Raw genomic sequence first — 18,303 nt, 5'->3', positions numbered from 1 at the left:
CTGTATTTGAGTTTGACACCCCCGGTGTAGACTAAGGTGTGGTACCTGTCTCTTAGCGTCCGGGTCTTAGCCTGGATGATGCTGAGGTCCCACAAGGCGGGGTTCCTGCCTGCGTCGGCCTGCCTGTGTCCAAACACCTCGATGGCCACCGCTCCTTCCGTCAGGTACTCGATGAAATCCTCGGACACGGACACGGCCAGCTCCTGTTGGACCAGGGGGGTGGGGGGACAAGGCGTGTCATGCTGACTGAGGACGTCCTTAAAAAAGGGTGTTCCCCGGCAGGGGTGTTCACCTTGCAGCTGTCAAACACCACCATGCAGTGTGGGTCCTTGGTGCTGGGCGACGAGGACGAGGGGTCCACCTCAGGACCGACGATGATGGGCTCGGGCTGGTCCCAGAAGGAGTACTGGCAGAAGACGAAGTTGGACAGGTACTGGGGGAGACCGGTGGCTTGCAGGATCTTGATCTGCAGAAGGTCAGACATGATGCGAACGTTCTTGCCAGCTGGTCACGGACATTTCTTACCATACAGACGAGTTTGCGGTCCTGGATTTCAGAGTCCAGGTTGTTGTCAGGATCGTCTCCCCCAGCAATGTTGTCCTCTAAAGCCCCCCCCACCCTCACCACCTCCACATGGAGACGTCCAGCCACCTGACAGCGACGGGAGGGAAAGAGAACAAATCATTGTTATCGCAACGCAAACATGTCTAATAATTAGGGCTGGGCAACGATTACAATTTTTAATCGAAGTTAATCGCACTATTTCTCTGATTAATCGCGATTAACTGCATTGTATACGCAAAGCCCAATAATGAATTCAAAAGTAGTGTGTAGTGCACCTTTATTGGAATATTCTCCCACATGAACAAAAGCGCCAAAACATTTGTTGTGCAAACACAATTTAAATCAGTCCTTGTTAAACAGTAGCAGTTAAATAGCATATTTTATGAAAATCAACTCCAAAAATGTAAATACAAACATTTAAGCTTATTGCCACTGCCAGGGTATTTAAGTTATCCTGTTTGTTATGGAAAATAAATATAATCTACATACAAATGTCGGAGCCACAATCATAACATCTGAACAGGCAATTTCTGAGGTAACAGCAGAAACATTTTTTTTTATCAGGGTCTTATGTTTAAAAAACCTATATTATAGGTAGTGGGCTGTTTTAGGGGATTTTTGATCAAATTATCCGTAGTAGCAATATTAATAATGTTGTGTTTATTCTGCGTAGTGCACTTCAAATAATTATGACCATATCTAGGAATTGATATGATGGGAATTTTCCGATTGTTTGCTTGGTGCTTTGATAAACTGAACGCATATACATGGTACTATATTGTGATGTTATGAGCCAGGGAAATAAAGCACTACCCTACCCAGCATGCAACAGGAGTGACGAGCATGGTTGTGTCGCCATGACGGCATCTTGTATGTTGTGATATGCACGCTCTGAAAGTAAACGTTAAGAACTCAGCCAACACTCCTGGTCTGCATTATTCATAAATAGACAGACAACACAAATACTCCGCTGCTTCACAAGCCGCTGGATGTAGACGGCAAAGTATTCCCATGCTAGTTAGCCGGTCTAGCAGGCACGCGTCATTCAGTCCAAAACGGCACGATCTATCCACATTCAGAATTGTCTGGCGGTCGTAAGTGATCCCGGAGTGACCACGCTGTAAGCCAGCCATGACATTTGCAGAATTTGCCAAATGTTCCATCTTTACCAATAGCCCCTCCACGCCGGGCAACGCCATCTTGTTAAGAAAAGGTGTTAACAAAATAAAAGCATGTAAACAACATACGCAAATGTGCGATAAAATAATTGTCGGCGTTAATAGATTGATGAGTTAACTCATAATTAACGCACTAATTTTCCCACCCCTACTAATAATACTAATTAAAGGGGAACATTATCAGCAGACCTATGTAAGCGTCAATATATACCTTGATGGTGCAGAAAAAAAACCATCTATTTTTTTAACCGATTTCCGAACTCTAAAGGGGTGAATTTTGGTGAATTAAACGCCTTTCTGTGTATCGCGCTGGAGGCGATGACGTCAGAATGTGACGTCGCCGAGGTAACACTTTTCATTTTCAACACATTACAAACACCGGGTCTCAGCTCTGTTATTTTCCGTTTTTTTTTACTATTTTTTGGAACCTTGGAGACATCATGCCTCGTCGGTGTGTTGTCGGAGGGTGTAACAACACTAACAGGGAGGGATTCAAGTTGCACCACTGGCCCCAAGATGCCAAAGTGTGTGCCGCCAGACCCCCATTGAATGTGCCAGAGTGTCTCCACATTTGACCGGCGATGCTAAAGCAGACATGGCACAGAGATGTATGGATAACCTGTAGATGCATTTGCAACTATATTACGTTTCCTTCCACCCACATTTAATGCGAAACAAACACTTACCAATCGACGGATTTAAGTTGCTCCAGTGTCAAAAGATGCGAAAGTCCTGATTGTTTGGTCCGCACATTTCACCGGCGATGCTAACGCAGCTATTCGGCCATGCTGTGGCTATGAATAGCGTCAATAGCTATTCGCTCAATAGCTTCAGTTTCTTCTTCAATACTTTCATACTCCAACCATCTGTTTCAATACATGCGTAATCTGTTGCATCGCTTAAGTCGCTAAAATCCGAGTTTGAATCCGAGCTAATGTCACTATATCTTGCTGTGGTATTCCCATTGTTTGTTTACATTGGCAGCACTGTGTGACGTCACAGGGAAATGGATAGTGGTTTCGAAGATAGCCGAAAATAAGGCACTTTAAAGCTTTATTTAGGGATATTCCGAGACCGGTAAAATTTTGAAAAAAACTTCAAAAAATACAACAAGCCGCTGTGAACTGATTTTTATTGTTTTTAACCCTTTTGAAATTGTGATAATGTTCCCCTTTAACAGTAGACCCTACAGGGGCTGGAAAATATGTATACAGTAGGAAATAATAAAATATTAAACAGAATAATAGTATATAACAAATAATAATAATAAATAAACAACCATATTCTTTATCCTGTTAATATTCGAAATACACAACGTCACAATGGATACATTTTCACAAAGTATCAATACCGGATCAGGTGTCACCGATACCAGCCTAAATTTTACTCGGTATCGGATCAAAAAGAAAATCAGTGGTTAGGTGTAGATCCAAGCATGTTTAGCTATTCCTCGTCCTGCAGGGATGTTACTTGTAGAAAACTCACTTTATTTGTCACCACGGAGACGAGGATTAGTGATTTAGAAGTAGCTACAACATTGCCGATTGCGGATGGACGTTAGCCGCTAACTAGATAGGCGTGTTTTAAAGCAGTGGTCCCCAACCACCGAACCGCAAAATAATTTTTGATTCATTTTTATAAAAAAAAAAATATATATACATACATATATATATATATATATATATATATATTTTTTTTTTTTTTTAAATTAAATCAACATAAAAAACACAATATACACTTACAATTAGTGCACCAACCACAAAAACCTCCCTTTTTCATGACAAAAACATCCCTTTTTCATGACAAAGAAAAAAAAAATTAAATAAATAAAAAAAAGTCCCCCCGCCCTTCCCACGGGACAAATTATTAACCGTTGTGGATACAAAAAGGTTGGGGACTGTGGATACAAAAAGGTTGGGGACCACTGTTTTAAAGCACCTCTTCCTAAGGGCGCGTCAGTATTATAGCTTCACCTTTATCTTTAGTTTTTAAGCCAAAATGCGTCCCTTCTCCCTTTTCTGTCTACAAATTTTGTCTGCTTGTAAGTACTCTGTGATTGTGCGCTGCCGAACATGCTCCTCTGCTCGCATAACCAGCAATGTCACGACAATGCGCCGTCCGTCCATTTTCTACCGCTTGTCCTGTTCGGGGACGCGGGGGGTCGCTGGAGCCTATCTCAGCTGCATTCGGGCGGAAGGTGGGGTACACCCTGGACAAGTCGCCACCTCATCGCAGGGCTAACGCAGATACAGTCATGATTGTAAAAAAATATATATATATGATCAACGGGTACTTTTCAAACGGCGTATAGTACCGTTTTTGATTCATTAGCACCGCGATACTATACCAGTCCTGGGTATGACGTCAAACTACATCCAGGCATGAGATGGGAGATGTGTGGGGTTAGTGAGTCCTAACTAAAGTCTATAAAATGCACACAAAGAACCGTTTGCACCTTCTCTTGTGATTGGCGGGGGCGGTCAGCGCCATAAAGCTGAGCGGGTCCCTGGGTAAATGGGGCGTGGACAACCAACAGGACCGACTAAGTTCAACAGCCCAGTAAGGAAACTAGTCTAGGACAGGGGTCGGGAACCTTTTTGGCTGAGAGAGCCATGAAAGCCAAATATTTCAAAATGTATTTCCGTGAGAGCCATATCATATTTTCTAACACTGAATACAACTAAATGTGTGCATTTTTAAGTAAGACCAACATTTTTAGAGTATAATAAGTCTCTTATTCTTTTTAATAACATTGTTATTCTGAAGCTAACCAATAATAAATAAATTGTCATGTCTGTTGATCATGTTTTTGTTTGGCCATGTGCTGTTTGTCCTCTGGACTCTTTAAGTTCCTGTTTTTTTCCCCCACTCCCTTGTCTGGTTTCCTTGGTTACTCATTTTGTCCACTTGTCTCTGGTGGACAAAATGCCCGCAGACCTGGTTCCCGAGCACTAATCAGTGGCAGTATTTAAGCTCGTCTTTGCCAGTCAGTCGCCCTGTGCTGACTTGTTTCATGCCTTGCCATAGTTTCGTGCTTCATGCCATGCCAAGTAAGTTTTGTTTGATTTATGTTCTTAGTCTGTTTATGCGTTAGCTTTGTTTTTTCGCCCGAGTTGTGTAAAATTAAATCATGTTTTTACCTAAATGCAATGTCCCGAGTAGTCCGTCCACCTTCCTGGGAGAACAACCCCGCAGCAAGCTGCAACACCCCCCGCCCCATCGTGACATAAAATACTTCTTACAATTAATGCGACTTCTTGAACAGGTGCGGTAGGAAAACGGATGGAAGGATCTAAATGCATGAGAATTTTTTGTATTTTGCACGTTATTTTTAGCACTGTGATTACCAGCAAAATTATTCCTAATTATCGCGCTAAGCAATGTCAGCTAAGATTTATCTGAGACCCAGATGCAGTCATCAAAAGAGCCACATCTGGCTCTAGAGCCATAGGTTCCCTACCCCTGGTCTAGGAGAAGGAATCTCTGATATAAAATACCCCTTCCAACCCGCACCAAGCCAGCGTGGAAGGCGTAGGCTAATAACCAGCATGAAAAGTACGCCAAGCAGTTACAGAGCTCCAGACCAAGATCGCGGTTCGTTAAGGCAAGGAACAGGGGGTGCTAAGATCGTTCACTATGGCAGAAACATGCTGAGGCTTTCGTCCAGCTGTGGACTGACAACGGCTGATGATGATGATGACTATAGTAGTACCGGTATACCGTAAAACCCTCGTGCAAATACGTGCAAATTTGGATGTGGAAGTGTGAACAGACAGGAATCTGCTGTAATTCCCTTTGAACAAGGCCTACCTCCCCCTTCTGGTTGATGATGGGAACGGCGTACTGCAGCTTGACGTCGTAGAAAAGGCAGGACAAGAAGACGTTGGCGACGCCGATCAGGCTGTGGTTCTCTTGCTCGTCAAAGAAGGGGTCGGCCCGGCGGAAATACGAGCGCATCATCTGGAGGGGGAAGAGAGCGGCCGTTAGCGCTCAGCTCCCGCTCCGCGCCGCCGCCTTGGCAAAACTCACTCACTGGGTTGTCGTGGTCCTGGTGCTGGTAGTCCTGCCACTCCTGGTACAGTTCTCTCATGTCCACCAGGCGGTTCTCGATTTTCTCCAAACTCCAGATTTGCTTCCCTCGGCAGCGGCGTCGTACCTGGATGGCCGGTTCGCTGAGCACGGCGTCCCTCTGCGCACACACACACACACGCTAATTATGGGACAAACCCACGGCGGCGTGCTGGGTGTGTGTCCGCCGCACCTTGCGGTTGGCGTTTAAATTGTCCGAGGGGATCTGGAGGGTGACCCTGTACTCGGTGTGGCGCTCCAGCTCGTCGGCGATGAAGCAGGCTTCTTGCGCCAGGAGGTTGGCTCGCACTATTTGCTCCCGCAACCGCCGCAAACTCCTCAGCAACACCGCCTCCCTGCAGGATAGACGGAGCAGTAACGTGATGACGGGTGACGAGTACAAACATTTCATTCCAATGTACACATGGTTTTCCTTTATTTGTGAATATTTTTACATTTCAAACAATATTTTACACTCTTATCTAACAGCTTCTGTGGTCATTTTGGCTGCAAAGTGTTACTTGCTGGGGTACAATCCATTTTGAAGCTTACTTTGCACTGAACGTGTGCATGCGTTTGTTACGCCTCGTCTCGATTACTGTAACGTATTATTTTCGGGTCTGACCCATGTCTAGCATTAAAAGATTACAGTTGGTACAAAGTGCGGCTGCTAGACTTTTACCATGAATTGATTAACGTGGACCCCGACTTAAACAAGTTGAAAAACTTATTCGGGTGTTACCATTTAGTGGTCAATTGTACGGAATATGTACTGTACTGTGCAATCTACTAATAAAAGTATCAATCAATCAATCAAAACAAGAACAAGAAAGTTTGATCACATTACGCCTGTACTGGCTTCCTGTGCACTTAAGATGTGACTTTAAGGTTTTACTACTTACGTATAAAATACTACACGGTCTAGCTCCAGCCTATCTTGCCGATTGTATTGTACCATATGTCCCGGCAAGAAATCTGCGTTCAAAAGACTCCGGCTTATTAATGATTCCTAGAGCCCAAAAAAAGTCTGCGGGCTATAGAGCGTTTTCCGTTCGGGCTCCAGTATTCTGGAATGCCCTCCCGGTAACAGTTCGAGATGCCACCTCAGTAGAAGCATTTAAGTCTCACCTTAAAACTCATCTGTATACTCTAGCCTTTAAATAGACCTCCTTTTTAGACCAGTTGATCTGCCGCTTCTTTTCTTTCTCCTATGTCCCACTCTCCCTTGTGGAGGGGGTCCGGTCCGATGACCATGGATGAAGTACTGGCTGTCCAGAGTCGAGACCCAGGATGGACTGCTCGTCGGGACCCAGGATGGACCGCTCGCCTGTGTATCGGTTGGGGACATCTCTACGCTGCTGATCCGCCTCCGCTTGGGATGGTTTCCTGTGGACGGGACTCTCGCTGCTGTCTTGGATCCGCTTTGAACTGAACTCTCGTGGCTGTGTTGGAGCCACTATGGATTGAACTTTCACAGTATCATGTTAGACCCGCTCGACATCCATTTCTTTCGGTCCCCTAGGGGGGGGGGGGGTTGCCCACATCTGAGGTCCTCTCCAAGGTTTCTCATAGTCAGCATTGTCACTGGCGTCCCACTGGATGTGAATTCTCCCTGCCCACTGGGTGTGAGTTTTCCTTGCCCTTTTGTGGGTTCTTCCGAGGATGTCGTAGTCGTAATGATTTGTGCAGTCCTTTGAGACATTTGTGATTTGGGGCTATATAAATAAACATTGATTGATTGATTGATTTTCTTTATTTTCATGACTATTTACTAGAGATGTCATCGGCAGATAAATGCTCTAAAATGTAATGTCGGAAATTATCGGTATCGGTTTCAATAAGTAAAATTCATGACTTTTTAAAACGCCGCTGTACGGAGGGATACATGGATGTAGGGAGAAGTACAGAGTGCCAAAAAACCAATCATATAATATCTACGGCTTTTCACACACACAAGTGAATGCAACACATACTTGGTCAACAGCCATACAGGTCACACTGAGGGTGGCCGTATAAACAACTTTAACACTGTTACAAATATGCGCCACACTGTGAACCAACACCGACAAAAATGACAAACATATTTTGGGAGAACATCCGCATCGTAACACAACATAAACACAACAGAAAAAATACCCAGAACCCCTCGCAGCACGAACTTGGTTGTGTGTGGGGTTAGTGAGTCCTAACTAAAGTATATAAAATGCACACAAAGAACCGTTTGCACCTTCTCTTGTGACTGGCGGGCCGTCAGCGCCATAAAACTGAGCGGGTCCCTGGGTAAATGGGGCGTGGACAACCAACAGGACCGACTAAGTTCAACAGCCCAGTAAGCCAATTAGTCTAGGAGAAGGATCTCTGATATAAAATAACCCCTCCCAACCCGCACCAAGCCAGCGTGGAAGGCGTAGGCTAATAACCAGCATGAAAAGTACGCCAAGAAGACGGCCCCCAGTCCCCAGCAGTTACAGAGCTCCCGTACACTAACCGTAACACAACATAAACACAACAGAAAAAATACCCAGAACCACTGCTGTTTTGAGGCATGTTAAATAAAAAATAATGCACTTTGTGACTTCAATAATAAATATGGCAGTGCCAAGTTGGCATTTTTTTCCATAACTTGAGTTTATTTATTTTGGAAAACTTTGTTACATTGTTTAATGCATCCAGGGGGGCATCACAACAAAATTAGGCGTCATAATGTGTTAATTCCACGACTGTATATATCGGTATCGGTAATTAAGAGATGGACAATATCAGAATATCGGCAAAAAAGCAATTTTCAGACATCTCTAATTTCAACTCATTCAGGCCCTTCAAGTTTTTTTTTTACAATTTTCAAAAATTTCCCGAAAATCCCAAATTTTGGGGAAATTCCCATTGAAATCAATTGGACATTCTTCAAAGTTCCACAACTCCCACATTTTTCAACACATTTCAACTGTTCCACCATCAAAGCATTCCTCTTAATTAGGCCGTTAAAGTAAGTTTTTTTTTTTTAAACTGGAAAAATTGACGGTTTTCCCGAAATTCCATAATACCATTTCTCAATTCAACATGTTACAACTTCAACATTTCTTGACCGATTTGAAAAATTCCAACACCGACCATCTCAACTCATTCAAGTTTGTTTTTTTTACCATTCTTTAAAAAAAATTCCCGCTTTTCCCAAAATTCTCAAATTTTTGGGAACTTCCAATTGAAATCCATGGGACATTCGTCATAGTTCCACAACTCCCACATTTTTCACCTGATTCAAACAGTTCCAACTTTGAAGTATTCAGCTTGTTTGGGAATTGTGTGCTCTACTTCAACAATTCTAAAAAAAAATTCAAGGATTTCAGTTCAACTTCAGTATTGGAGCATTCACACGCAATTCCTTCAGGAATTGCCTCATCAATGATAAAAATAAGTTCCTCCTTGTTGGCTATACAGTATTTTTATTGTGTTCAAAGTGTTTAAACCTTTACTAAAACAGGGAATTTTTTCAAGGCTGGAACCAATTATTCATATTTACATTGATTCTCTTGGTGAAATTTGCTTCACCATACAAACTTTTATATTTTCGAAGCCTGTTCAAAAACCGCACTAAGGGAGGTTCCACTGTACTTTATCACAAGTCGAAAAAATTAGACCTTTTATTTTTTAACTTAATTAATATCTTGGTTTACACTTCCTGTTCATACGCTGACTCGTCACGCACATACCTTTCGTCGTTCCACTGTTTTAGTCGGCTCTGGGCGCTGTTGGAATGGCTCATGCCGCCCACGCTGAGCCGCTCCATGCTGCGATAGTGCGACTGCTGGCCGGACGCCGGCGGCGCCGGGTGGCCCGAGGACAGGCGGTCGGGATTGAGCTTCCGCCGGAGCTGCTGGAGCTCCTGCTCGTACATCTGCCTCTGCCGCTCCAGAGCCGAGCGCTTCTCCTCCTCGTGCTGCCTCTCCAGGGACTGCAGGATGCTCTGCATGGGGTCTGGCAGGACAAAAAAAAACAAAAACACCATGTGAAAATAAGATCAAAATGATTCAGGAAGTTAAAACCTAAAAGGCATATGGAACCAGAATGACTCTCAGTAAGACCGGAAATAATTAATAAAATCAAAGAAATTGCAGTAACATTGAATAAAATGTGTCATTTAGTGAATGTGATCGCCCCTCTTGCAAATAATTCATGATAGCCACAACCTTATACAAAATAAACACAATTACTTGAAATAAGACAAATGTAGATATTAACAAAATATACCCAGTAATCAAAATTTAACATCAGACTGAAAATCAATCAATCATCAATCAATGTTTACTTATATAGCCCTAAATCACTCGTGTCTCAAAGGGCTGCACAAACCACTACGACATCCTCGGTAGGCCCGCATAAGGGCAAGGAAAACTCACACCCAGTGGGACGTCGGTGACAATGATGACTATGAGAAACCTTGGAGAGGAGGAAAGCAATGGATGTCGAGCGGGTCTAACATGATACTGTGAAAGTTCAATCCATGATGGATCCAACACAGTCGCGAGAGTCCAGTCCAAAGCGGATCCGACACAGCAGCGAGAGTCCCGTTCACAGCGGAGCCAGCAGGAAACCATCCCAAGCGGAGGCGGATCAGCAGCGCAGAGATGTCCCCAGCCGATACACAGGCAAGCAGTACATGGCCGCCGGATCGGATCGGATCGGACCGGACCCCCTCCACAAGGGAGAGTGGGACATAGGAGAAAAAGAAAAGAAACGGCAGATCAACTGGTCTAAAAAGGGAGTCTATTTAAAGGCTAGAGTATACAAATGAGTTTTAAGGTGAGACTTAAACGCTTCTACTGAAGTGGCATCTCTGGAGGGCATTCCAGAGTACTGGAGCCCGAAATGAAAAAGCTCTATAGCCCGCAGACTTTTTTTGGGCTTTGGGAATCACTAATAAGCCGGAGTCCTTTGAACGCAGATTTCTTGCCGGGACATATGGTACAATACAATCGGCAAGATAGGATGGAGTTAGACCGTGTAGTATTTTATACGTAAGTAGTAAAACCTTAAAGTCACATCTTAAGTGCACAGGAAGCCAGTGCAGGTGAGCCAGTATAGGTATATATGTATGTATATATGTATATAAAGGCATATACAGTATAGGTATATATGTATATAAAGGTATATACAGTATAGATATATATGTATGTACATATGTATATAAAGGTATATATAGTATAGGTATATATGTATGTATATATGTATATAAAGGTATATACAGTACAGGCGTAATATGATCAAACTTTCTTGTTCTTGTCAAAAGTCTAGCAGCCGCATTTTGTACCAACTGTAACCTTTTAATGCTAGACATGGGGAGACCCGAAAGTAATACGTTACAGTAATCGAGACGAGGCGTAACAAACGCATGGATAATGATCTCGGCGTCTTTAGTGGACAGAATGGAGCGAATTTTAGCGATATTACGGGGATGAAAGAAGGCCGTTTTAGTAACGCTTTTGATGTCCACAAAATAATCCACAAAGTCAAAGAAATAGCAGATTAACTAAGGGTGCCCAAAAATTTCTCAACCGACGGCCACAGACTGACAATTCAAAGGATGTGAAGTGAATTAGTGAAGTGAATTGAAGTGAATCATATTTATATAGCGCTTTTCTCGAGTGACTCAAAGCGCTTTACATAGTGAAACCCAATATGTAAGTTACATTCAAACCAGTGTGGGTGGCACTGGGAGCAGGTGGGTAAAGTGTCTTGCCCAAGGACACAACGGCAGTGACTAGGATGGCGGAAGCGGGAATCGAACCTGCAACCCTCAAGTTGCTGGCACGGCCACTCTACCAACCAACTAGAACATTGCAATTTTGGTGGAAATTTCATGTGAATGTTGAGGAGCCGAAGCCGAACTGAAAGACTAACAGTAAGCATGCTCGCCAGGTAGCGTCAAGTAACCAAAATATATGGGCAAAGAAACTATGCTAACAGTACGATGCTAAGATGCTAACAGTGGCATTCTTAAAGATTGCATGAGTGACATACTAAAATATATGACACATAGATGCATACCTGCTAAATTAGTAAAAAAAAAAAAAAAAGCTAGCATATGCGGTCCTCTCCAAGGTTTCTCACAGTCATCATTGTCACTGTCATGGACGTCCCATTGGGTGTGAGTTTTTCCTTGCTTTTATGTGGGCTCTACCGAGGATGTCGTTGTGGTTTCGCCAGCCCTTTGAGACACTTGATTGATATCATTCGTCAAGTATTAGAATGCTAACCTTCTCTCAATTGCTATTCTGAATGTTGCTGGGTCGGGTTCGGGTTTTGGAATTGGAATTCTATTATTATTGTGTATTATTTTGTTGGATTGACTAATAAAAAAAAAGAAAAAAACAATGCTAACGCTTGTGAAGTTAAAAAAAAAGCTACAAAGCGCTACACCTGGCACACCCCTGAGATAAACAGAATTGATGGGTTGCAACACGAATGCACAGTGAAGTGAATTATATTTATATAGCGCTTTTCTCTAGTGACTCAAAGTGCTTTACATAGTGAAACCCAATATCTGAGTTACATTTAAACCAGTGTGGGTGGCACTGGGAGCAGGTGGGTAAAGTGTCTTGCCCAAGGACACAACGGCAGTGACTAGGATGGCGGAAGCGGGAATCGAACCTGCAACCCTCAAATTGCTGGCACGGCCACTCTACCAACCAACTAGAACATTGCAATTTTGGTGGAAATTTCATGTGAATGTTGAGGAGCCAAAGCCGAACTGAAAGGCTAACAGTAAGCATGCTCGCCAGGTAGCGTCAAGTAACCAAAATATATGGGCAAAGAAACTATGCTAACAGTACGATGCTAAGATGCTAACAGTGGCATTCTTAAAGTTTGCATGAGTGACATACTAAAATATATGACACATAGGTGTATACCTGCTAAATTAGTAAAAAAAAAAAAAAAAAAAAAGCTAGCATATGCGGTCCTCTCCAAGGTTTCTCATAGTCATCATTGTCACTGTCATGGACGTCCCATTGGGTGTGAGTTTTTCCTTGCCTTTATGTGGGCTCTACCGAGGATGTCGTTGTGGTTTCGCCCGCCCTTTGAGACACCTGATTGATGGATTGATATCATTCGTCAAGTATTAGAATGCTAACCTTCTCTCAATTGCTATTCTGAATGTTGCTGGATCGGGTTCGGTTTTGGAATTGGAATTCTATTGTTATTGTGTATTATTTTGTTGGATTGACTAATAAAAAAAAAGAAAAAAACAATGCTAACGCTTGTGAAGTTAAAAAAAAAGCTACAAACCGCTACACCTGGCACACCCCTGAGATAAACAGAATTGATGGGTTGCAACACGAATGCACAGTGAAGTGAATTATATTTATATGGCGCTTTTCTCTAGTGACTCAAAGTGCTGTACATAGTGAAACCCAATATCTAAGTTACATTTAAACCAGTGTGGGTGGCACTGGGAGCAGGTGGGTAAAGTGTCTTGCCCAAGGACACAACGGCAGTGACTAGGACGGCGGAAGCGGGAATCGAACCTGCAACCCTCAAGTTGCTGGCATGGCCGCTATACCAACCGAGCTACACCGCACAGTGTGAGCAGGGACCTTGGGACAGAGGGGGGAATCGAACCCAAAACCATCCAAAGTGACCACGCTGTTGGGCAGAACCACTGTGACGTACCGTTGTTGCCGAGAGCCTTCATCATGACTTCGGTCTGGGCGAACTCGTAGGAGAAGCTGACTTCGCTGGACACCTCACTGGCCGTGTCGCCGTCCGCGTCCAGCTGCTCGCTGCTCCCGCTCTTCTTCATCCCCCCGCCGTCGCCCTCCTCGTCCTCAGCGGCCCGCGCGCGCCGCTTGGGCAGATTTATCCTGGGGGGGGGGGGGAAGCGTACAGTTTGGGCGCCTGGCTTGATGTCGCGCGGACGGACCGTTGGATGGGCGCTACCTGAAGAAGTGGTTGTTTCCCCAGAGGATGCGGTCGCCGTGGTGAAGCTGCAGCGCGGCGGTCACGGGGGACCCGTTCACACACGTCCTGCAGGAGGAGCGAGAAAGTGCCCGTTATTAATATTCACTGACTCGACACACGCTGATCGCCTTGTGCTCGTTACCGGGCGTTGGGGTAAGGGGTGAGGGTGACGGCGGTGACGCCTGTGATGTCGATGACGCAATGCTCGGCCTGGATGCCCATCCCGCACAGCTGGATGTCCTGGGAGTCTGCAGAGCCCACCTGGGTGTGGTCCTCCTGGTACACAATATTAAATTGATTCAGTGCGACCGCTTCAAATTCAACCCCGCCCACATCAACCTCCTCATGCTCTCTCAGGAGAGGTTACAAATGTGCGCCACACTGTGAACCCACACCAAACTAAAATGACAAACACATTTTGGTAGAACATCCGCACCGTAACACGACATAAACAAAAAATAAGAAATACCCAGAACCCCCCTTGCAGCACTAACTCTTTTGGGACGCGAATAATATAAATAAAGTCTATTATACAGCATAATTCACAAGTGAATAATATAAATACTAGGAATGTCCGATAATATCGGACTGCCGATATTATCACCAAAAAACACTTTAAAATGTAATATCAGAAATTATCGGTATCGGTTTCAAAAAAGAAAAATGTATGACTTTTTAAAACGCCGCTGAGTACCTGGATGTAGGGCGAAGTACAGAGTGAATGCAACGCATACTTGGTCAACAGCCATACAGTTCACAATGAGGGTGGCTGTATAAGCAACTTTAACACTGTTACAAATGTGCGCCACACTGTGAACCCACACCAAACTAAAATGACAAACACATTTTGGCAGAACATCCGCACCGTAACGCAACATAAACAAAACAGAACAAATACCCAGAACCTCCCTTGCAGCACTAACTCTTTTGGGACGCTACAATATACACCCCCCCAACTCAACCCCAAACCCGCCCACCTCGACCTCCTCATGCTCTCTCAGGGAGAGCATGTCCCAAATTCCAAGCTGCTGTTTTGATGCATGTTTAAAAAAAATGCACTTTGTGACTTCAATAATAAATATGGCAGTGCCATTTATGGATTTTAGAAATAATATGGAATAGAAAGTACTTTATTGATCCCTGGGGGGAAATTCAGCACCACAGTTCGCTCACAATAAGCAATATAACACTTGGGTATTTTTTTTACATGCGAATAATATAAATAAAGTCTATTATACAGCATTATTCACATGTGAATAATATAAATACTAGGAATGTCCGATAATATCGGACTGCCGATATTATCACCAAAAAATACTTTAAAATGTAATATCAGAAATTATCGGTATCGGTTTCAAAATGGAAAAATGTATGACTTTTTAAAACGCCGCTGAGTACCTGGACGTAGGGAGAAGTACAGAGTGAATGCAACGCATACTTGGTCAACAGCCATACAGTTCACACTGAGGGTGGCTGTATAAGCAACTTTAACACTGTTAGAAATGTGCGCCACACTGTGAACCCACACCAAAACTAAAATGACAAACACATTTTGGCAGAACATCCGCACCGTAACACAATACAAACAAAACAGAACAAATACCCAGAACCCCCCTTGCAGCACTAACTCTTTTGGGACGCTACAATATACACCCCCCAACTCAACCCCAAACCCACCCACCTCAACCTCCTCATGCTCTCTCAGGAGGAGCATGTCCCAAATTCCAAGGTGCTGTTTTGAGGCATGTTAAAAAAAAATAATGCACTTTGTGACTTCAATAATAAATATGGCAGTGCCATTTATGGATTTTAGAAATAATATGGAATAGAAAGTACTTTATTGATCCCTGGGGGGAAATTCAGCACCACAGTTCGCTTACAATAAGGAATATAACACTTGGGTATTTTTATTACAAGATAATAATATAAATAAAGTCTATTATACAGCATTATTCACATGTGAATAATATAAATACAGTCTATTATACAGCATAATTCACAAGTGAATAATATAAATACTAGGAATGTCCGATAATATCGGACTGCCGATATTATCACCAAAAAATACTTTAAAATGTAATATCAGAAATTATCGGTATCGGTTTCAAAATAGAAAAATGCATGACTTTTTAAAACGCCGCTGAGTACCTGGATGTAGGGAGAAGTACAGAGTGAATGCAACGCATACTTGGTCAACAGCCATACAGTTCACACTGAGGGTGGCTGTATAAGCAACTTTAACACTGTTAGAAATGTGCGCCACTCTGTGAACCCACACCGAACTAAAATGACAAACACATTTTGGCAGAACATCCGCACCGTAACACAACATAAACAAAACAGAACAAATACCCAGAACCCCCCTTGCAGCACTAACTCTTTTGGGACGCTACAATATACACCCCCCCCAACTCAACCCCAAACCCGCCCACCTCAACCTCCTCATGCTCCTCTCAGGAGGAGCATGTCCCAAATTCCAAGGTGCTGTTTTGATGCATGTTAAAAAAAAATAATGCACTTTGTGACTTCAATAATAAATATGGCAGTTCCATTTATGGATTTTAGAAATAATATGGAATAGAAAGTACTTTATTGATCCCTGGGGGGAAATTCAGCACCACAGTTCGCTCACAATAAGCAATATAACACTTGGTTTTTTTTTTTTACATGTGAATAATATAAATAAAGTCTATTTTACAGCATTATTCACATGTGAATAATATAAATACAGTCTATTATACAGCATAATTCACAAGTGAATAATATAAATACTAGGAATGTCCGATAATATCGGACTGCCGATATTATCACCAAAAAATACTTTAAAATGTAATATCAGAAATTATCGGTATCGGTTTCAAAAAAGAAAAATGTATGACTTTTTAAAACACAGCTGAGTACCTGGACGTAGGGAGAAGTACAGAGTGAATGCAACGCATACTTGGTCAACAGCCATACAGTTCACACTGAGGGTGGCTGTATAAGCAACTTTAACACTGTTAGAAATGTGCGCCACACTGTGAACCCACACCGAACTAAAATGACAAACACATTTTGGCAGAACATCCGCACCGTAACACAATATAAACAAAACAGAACAAATACCCAGAACCCCCTTGCAGCAGTAACTCTTTTGGGACGCTACAATATACACCCCCCAAACCCGCCCACCTCAACCTCCTCATGCTCTCTCAGGAGGAGCATGTCCCAAATTCCAAGCTGCTGTCTTGATGCATGTTAAAAAAAAATAATGCACTTTGTGACTTCAATAATAAATATGGCAGTGCCATTTTTTTTCCATAACTTGAGTTGATTTATTTTGAAAAAACCTTGTTACATTGTTTAATGCATCCAGCGGGGCATCACAACAAAATTAGGCATAATAATGTGTTAATTCTACCACTGTGTATATCGGTATCGGTTGATATCGGAATCGGGGGCGGCATAGCTCGGTTGGTAGAGTGGCCGAGCCAGCAACTTGAGGGTTGCAGGTTCGATTCCCGCTTCCGCCATCCTAGTCACTGCCGTTGTGTCCTTGGGCAGGGGACTTTACCCACCTGCTCCCAGTGCCACCCACACTGGTTTAAATGTAACTAAGATATTGGGTTTCACTACGTAAAGCGCTTTGAGTCACTAGAGAAAAAGCGCTATATAAATATAATTCACTTCACTTCAATTAATGAAGAGTTGGACAATATCGGAATATCGGCAAAAAAGCCATTATCGGACATCGCTAATTTCAACTCATTCAGACAATTCGAGTTTTTTTTTTTACAGTTTTCCAAAAATGTCCCGATTTTCCCGAAATTCCCATTGAAATCAATGGGACATTCTTCAAATAGTTCCACAACTCCCACATTTTTCAACGTATTTCAACTGTTCCACCGTCAAAACATTCCTCGTAATCAGGACAGAAAAGTACTGCATTTTTCGGAGTATAAGTCGCTCCGGAGTATAAGTCGCACCTGCCAAAAATGCATGATAAAGAAGGAAAAAAACATTATATAAGTCGAACTGGAGTATAAGTCGCATTTTTTGGGGTAATTTATTTGATAAAACCCAACACCAAGAATAGACATTTGAAAGTCAAATTAAAATAAAAAAAACTGCGACTTATAGTCCAAAAAATACGGTAAGTTATTATTATTTGAACTGGAAAATATTCACGGTTTTCCCGAAATTCCTTACCATTTCTCAATTTAACATGTTACTACTTCAACATTTCTCGACTGATTTGAAAAATTCCAACACCAACCATTTCAACTCCTTCAGACCATTCCCAAAAAAGACCCGCTTTTCCCGAAATTACCAAATTTTGGGTAAATTCCCATTGAAATCAATGCAGCATTCTTCAAAAAGTTCCACAACTCCCATATTTTTCAACGTACTTCAACTGTTCCACCGTCAAAACATTCCTCTTCATCTGGACAAAAAAGGAAGTTATTTTTTTAACAGGAAATATTTACGTTTTTTCCCGAAATTCCAGGAATTCAGTAATACCATTTCTCAATTCAACATGTTACAACTTCAACATTTC

At 42.7% G+C, this 18,303-nt stretch overlaps 1 protein-coding gene across 5 annotated transcripts in view; it reads right to left on the bottom strand.

The window, feature by feature from the left end:
- The window catches only part of LOC133546464 (kinesin-like protein KIF13B), a 202,773-nt gene that overhangs the window by 66,139 nt on the left and 118,331 nt on the right, over nt 1–18,303 (bottom strand). For all 5 annotated transcript variants that reach the window (XR_009805216.1, XM_061892232.1, XM_061892239.1 and 2 more), the window contains 10 exons: nt 13,909–14,042; nt 13,746–13,832; nt 13,479–13,669; nt 9,521–9,785; nt 6,004–6,166; nt 5,776–5,931; nt 5,553–5,702; nt 526–651; nt 293–466; nt 46–203 (listed from right to left, as the gene is read on the bottom strand). Coding sequence is in view for 4 of the 5 variants with exons in the window: in XM_061892232.1 (XP_061748216.1) it covers nt 46–203; nt 293–466; nt 526–651; nt 5,553–5,702; nt 5,776–5,931; nt 6,004–6,166; nt 9,521–9,785; nt 13,479–13,669; nt 13,746–13,832; nt 13,909–14,042 (1,604 nt within the window). In the remaining variant the exon portion in view is untranslated. The remainder of the gene's footprint in view (nt 1–45; nt 204–292; nt 467–525; nt 652–5,552; nt 5,703–5,775; nt 5,932–6,003; nt 6,167–9,520; nt 9,786–13,478; nt 13,670–13,745; nt 13,833–13,908; nt 14,043–18,303) is intronic.

Source organism: Nerophis ophidion, linkage group LG02 (genome assembly GCF_033978795.1).
Source record: "Nerophis ophidion isolate RoL-2023_Sa linkage group LG02, RoL_Noph_v1.0, whole genome shotgun sequence".
Classification (NCBI taxonomy): Eukaryota; Metazoa; Chordata; class Actinopteri; order Syngnathiformes; family Syngnathidae; genus Nerophis; species Nerophis ophidion.
Note: the sequence above shows the minus strand (reverse complement) of the source record. Positions and strands in the feature narration are given on the sequence as shown.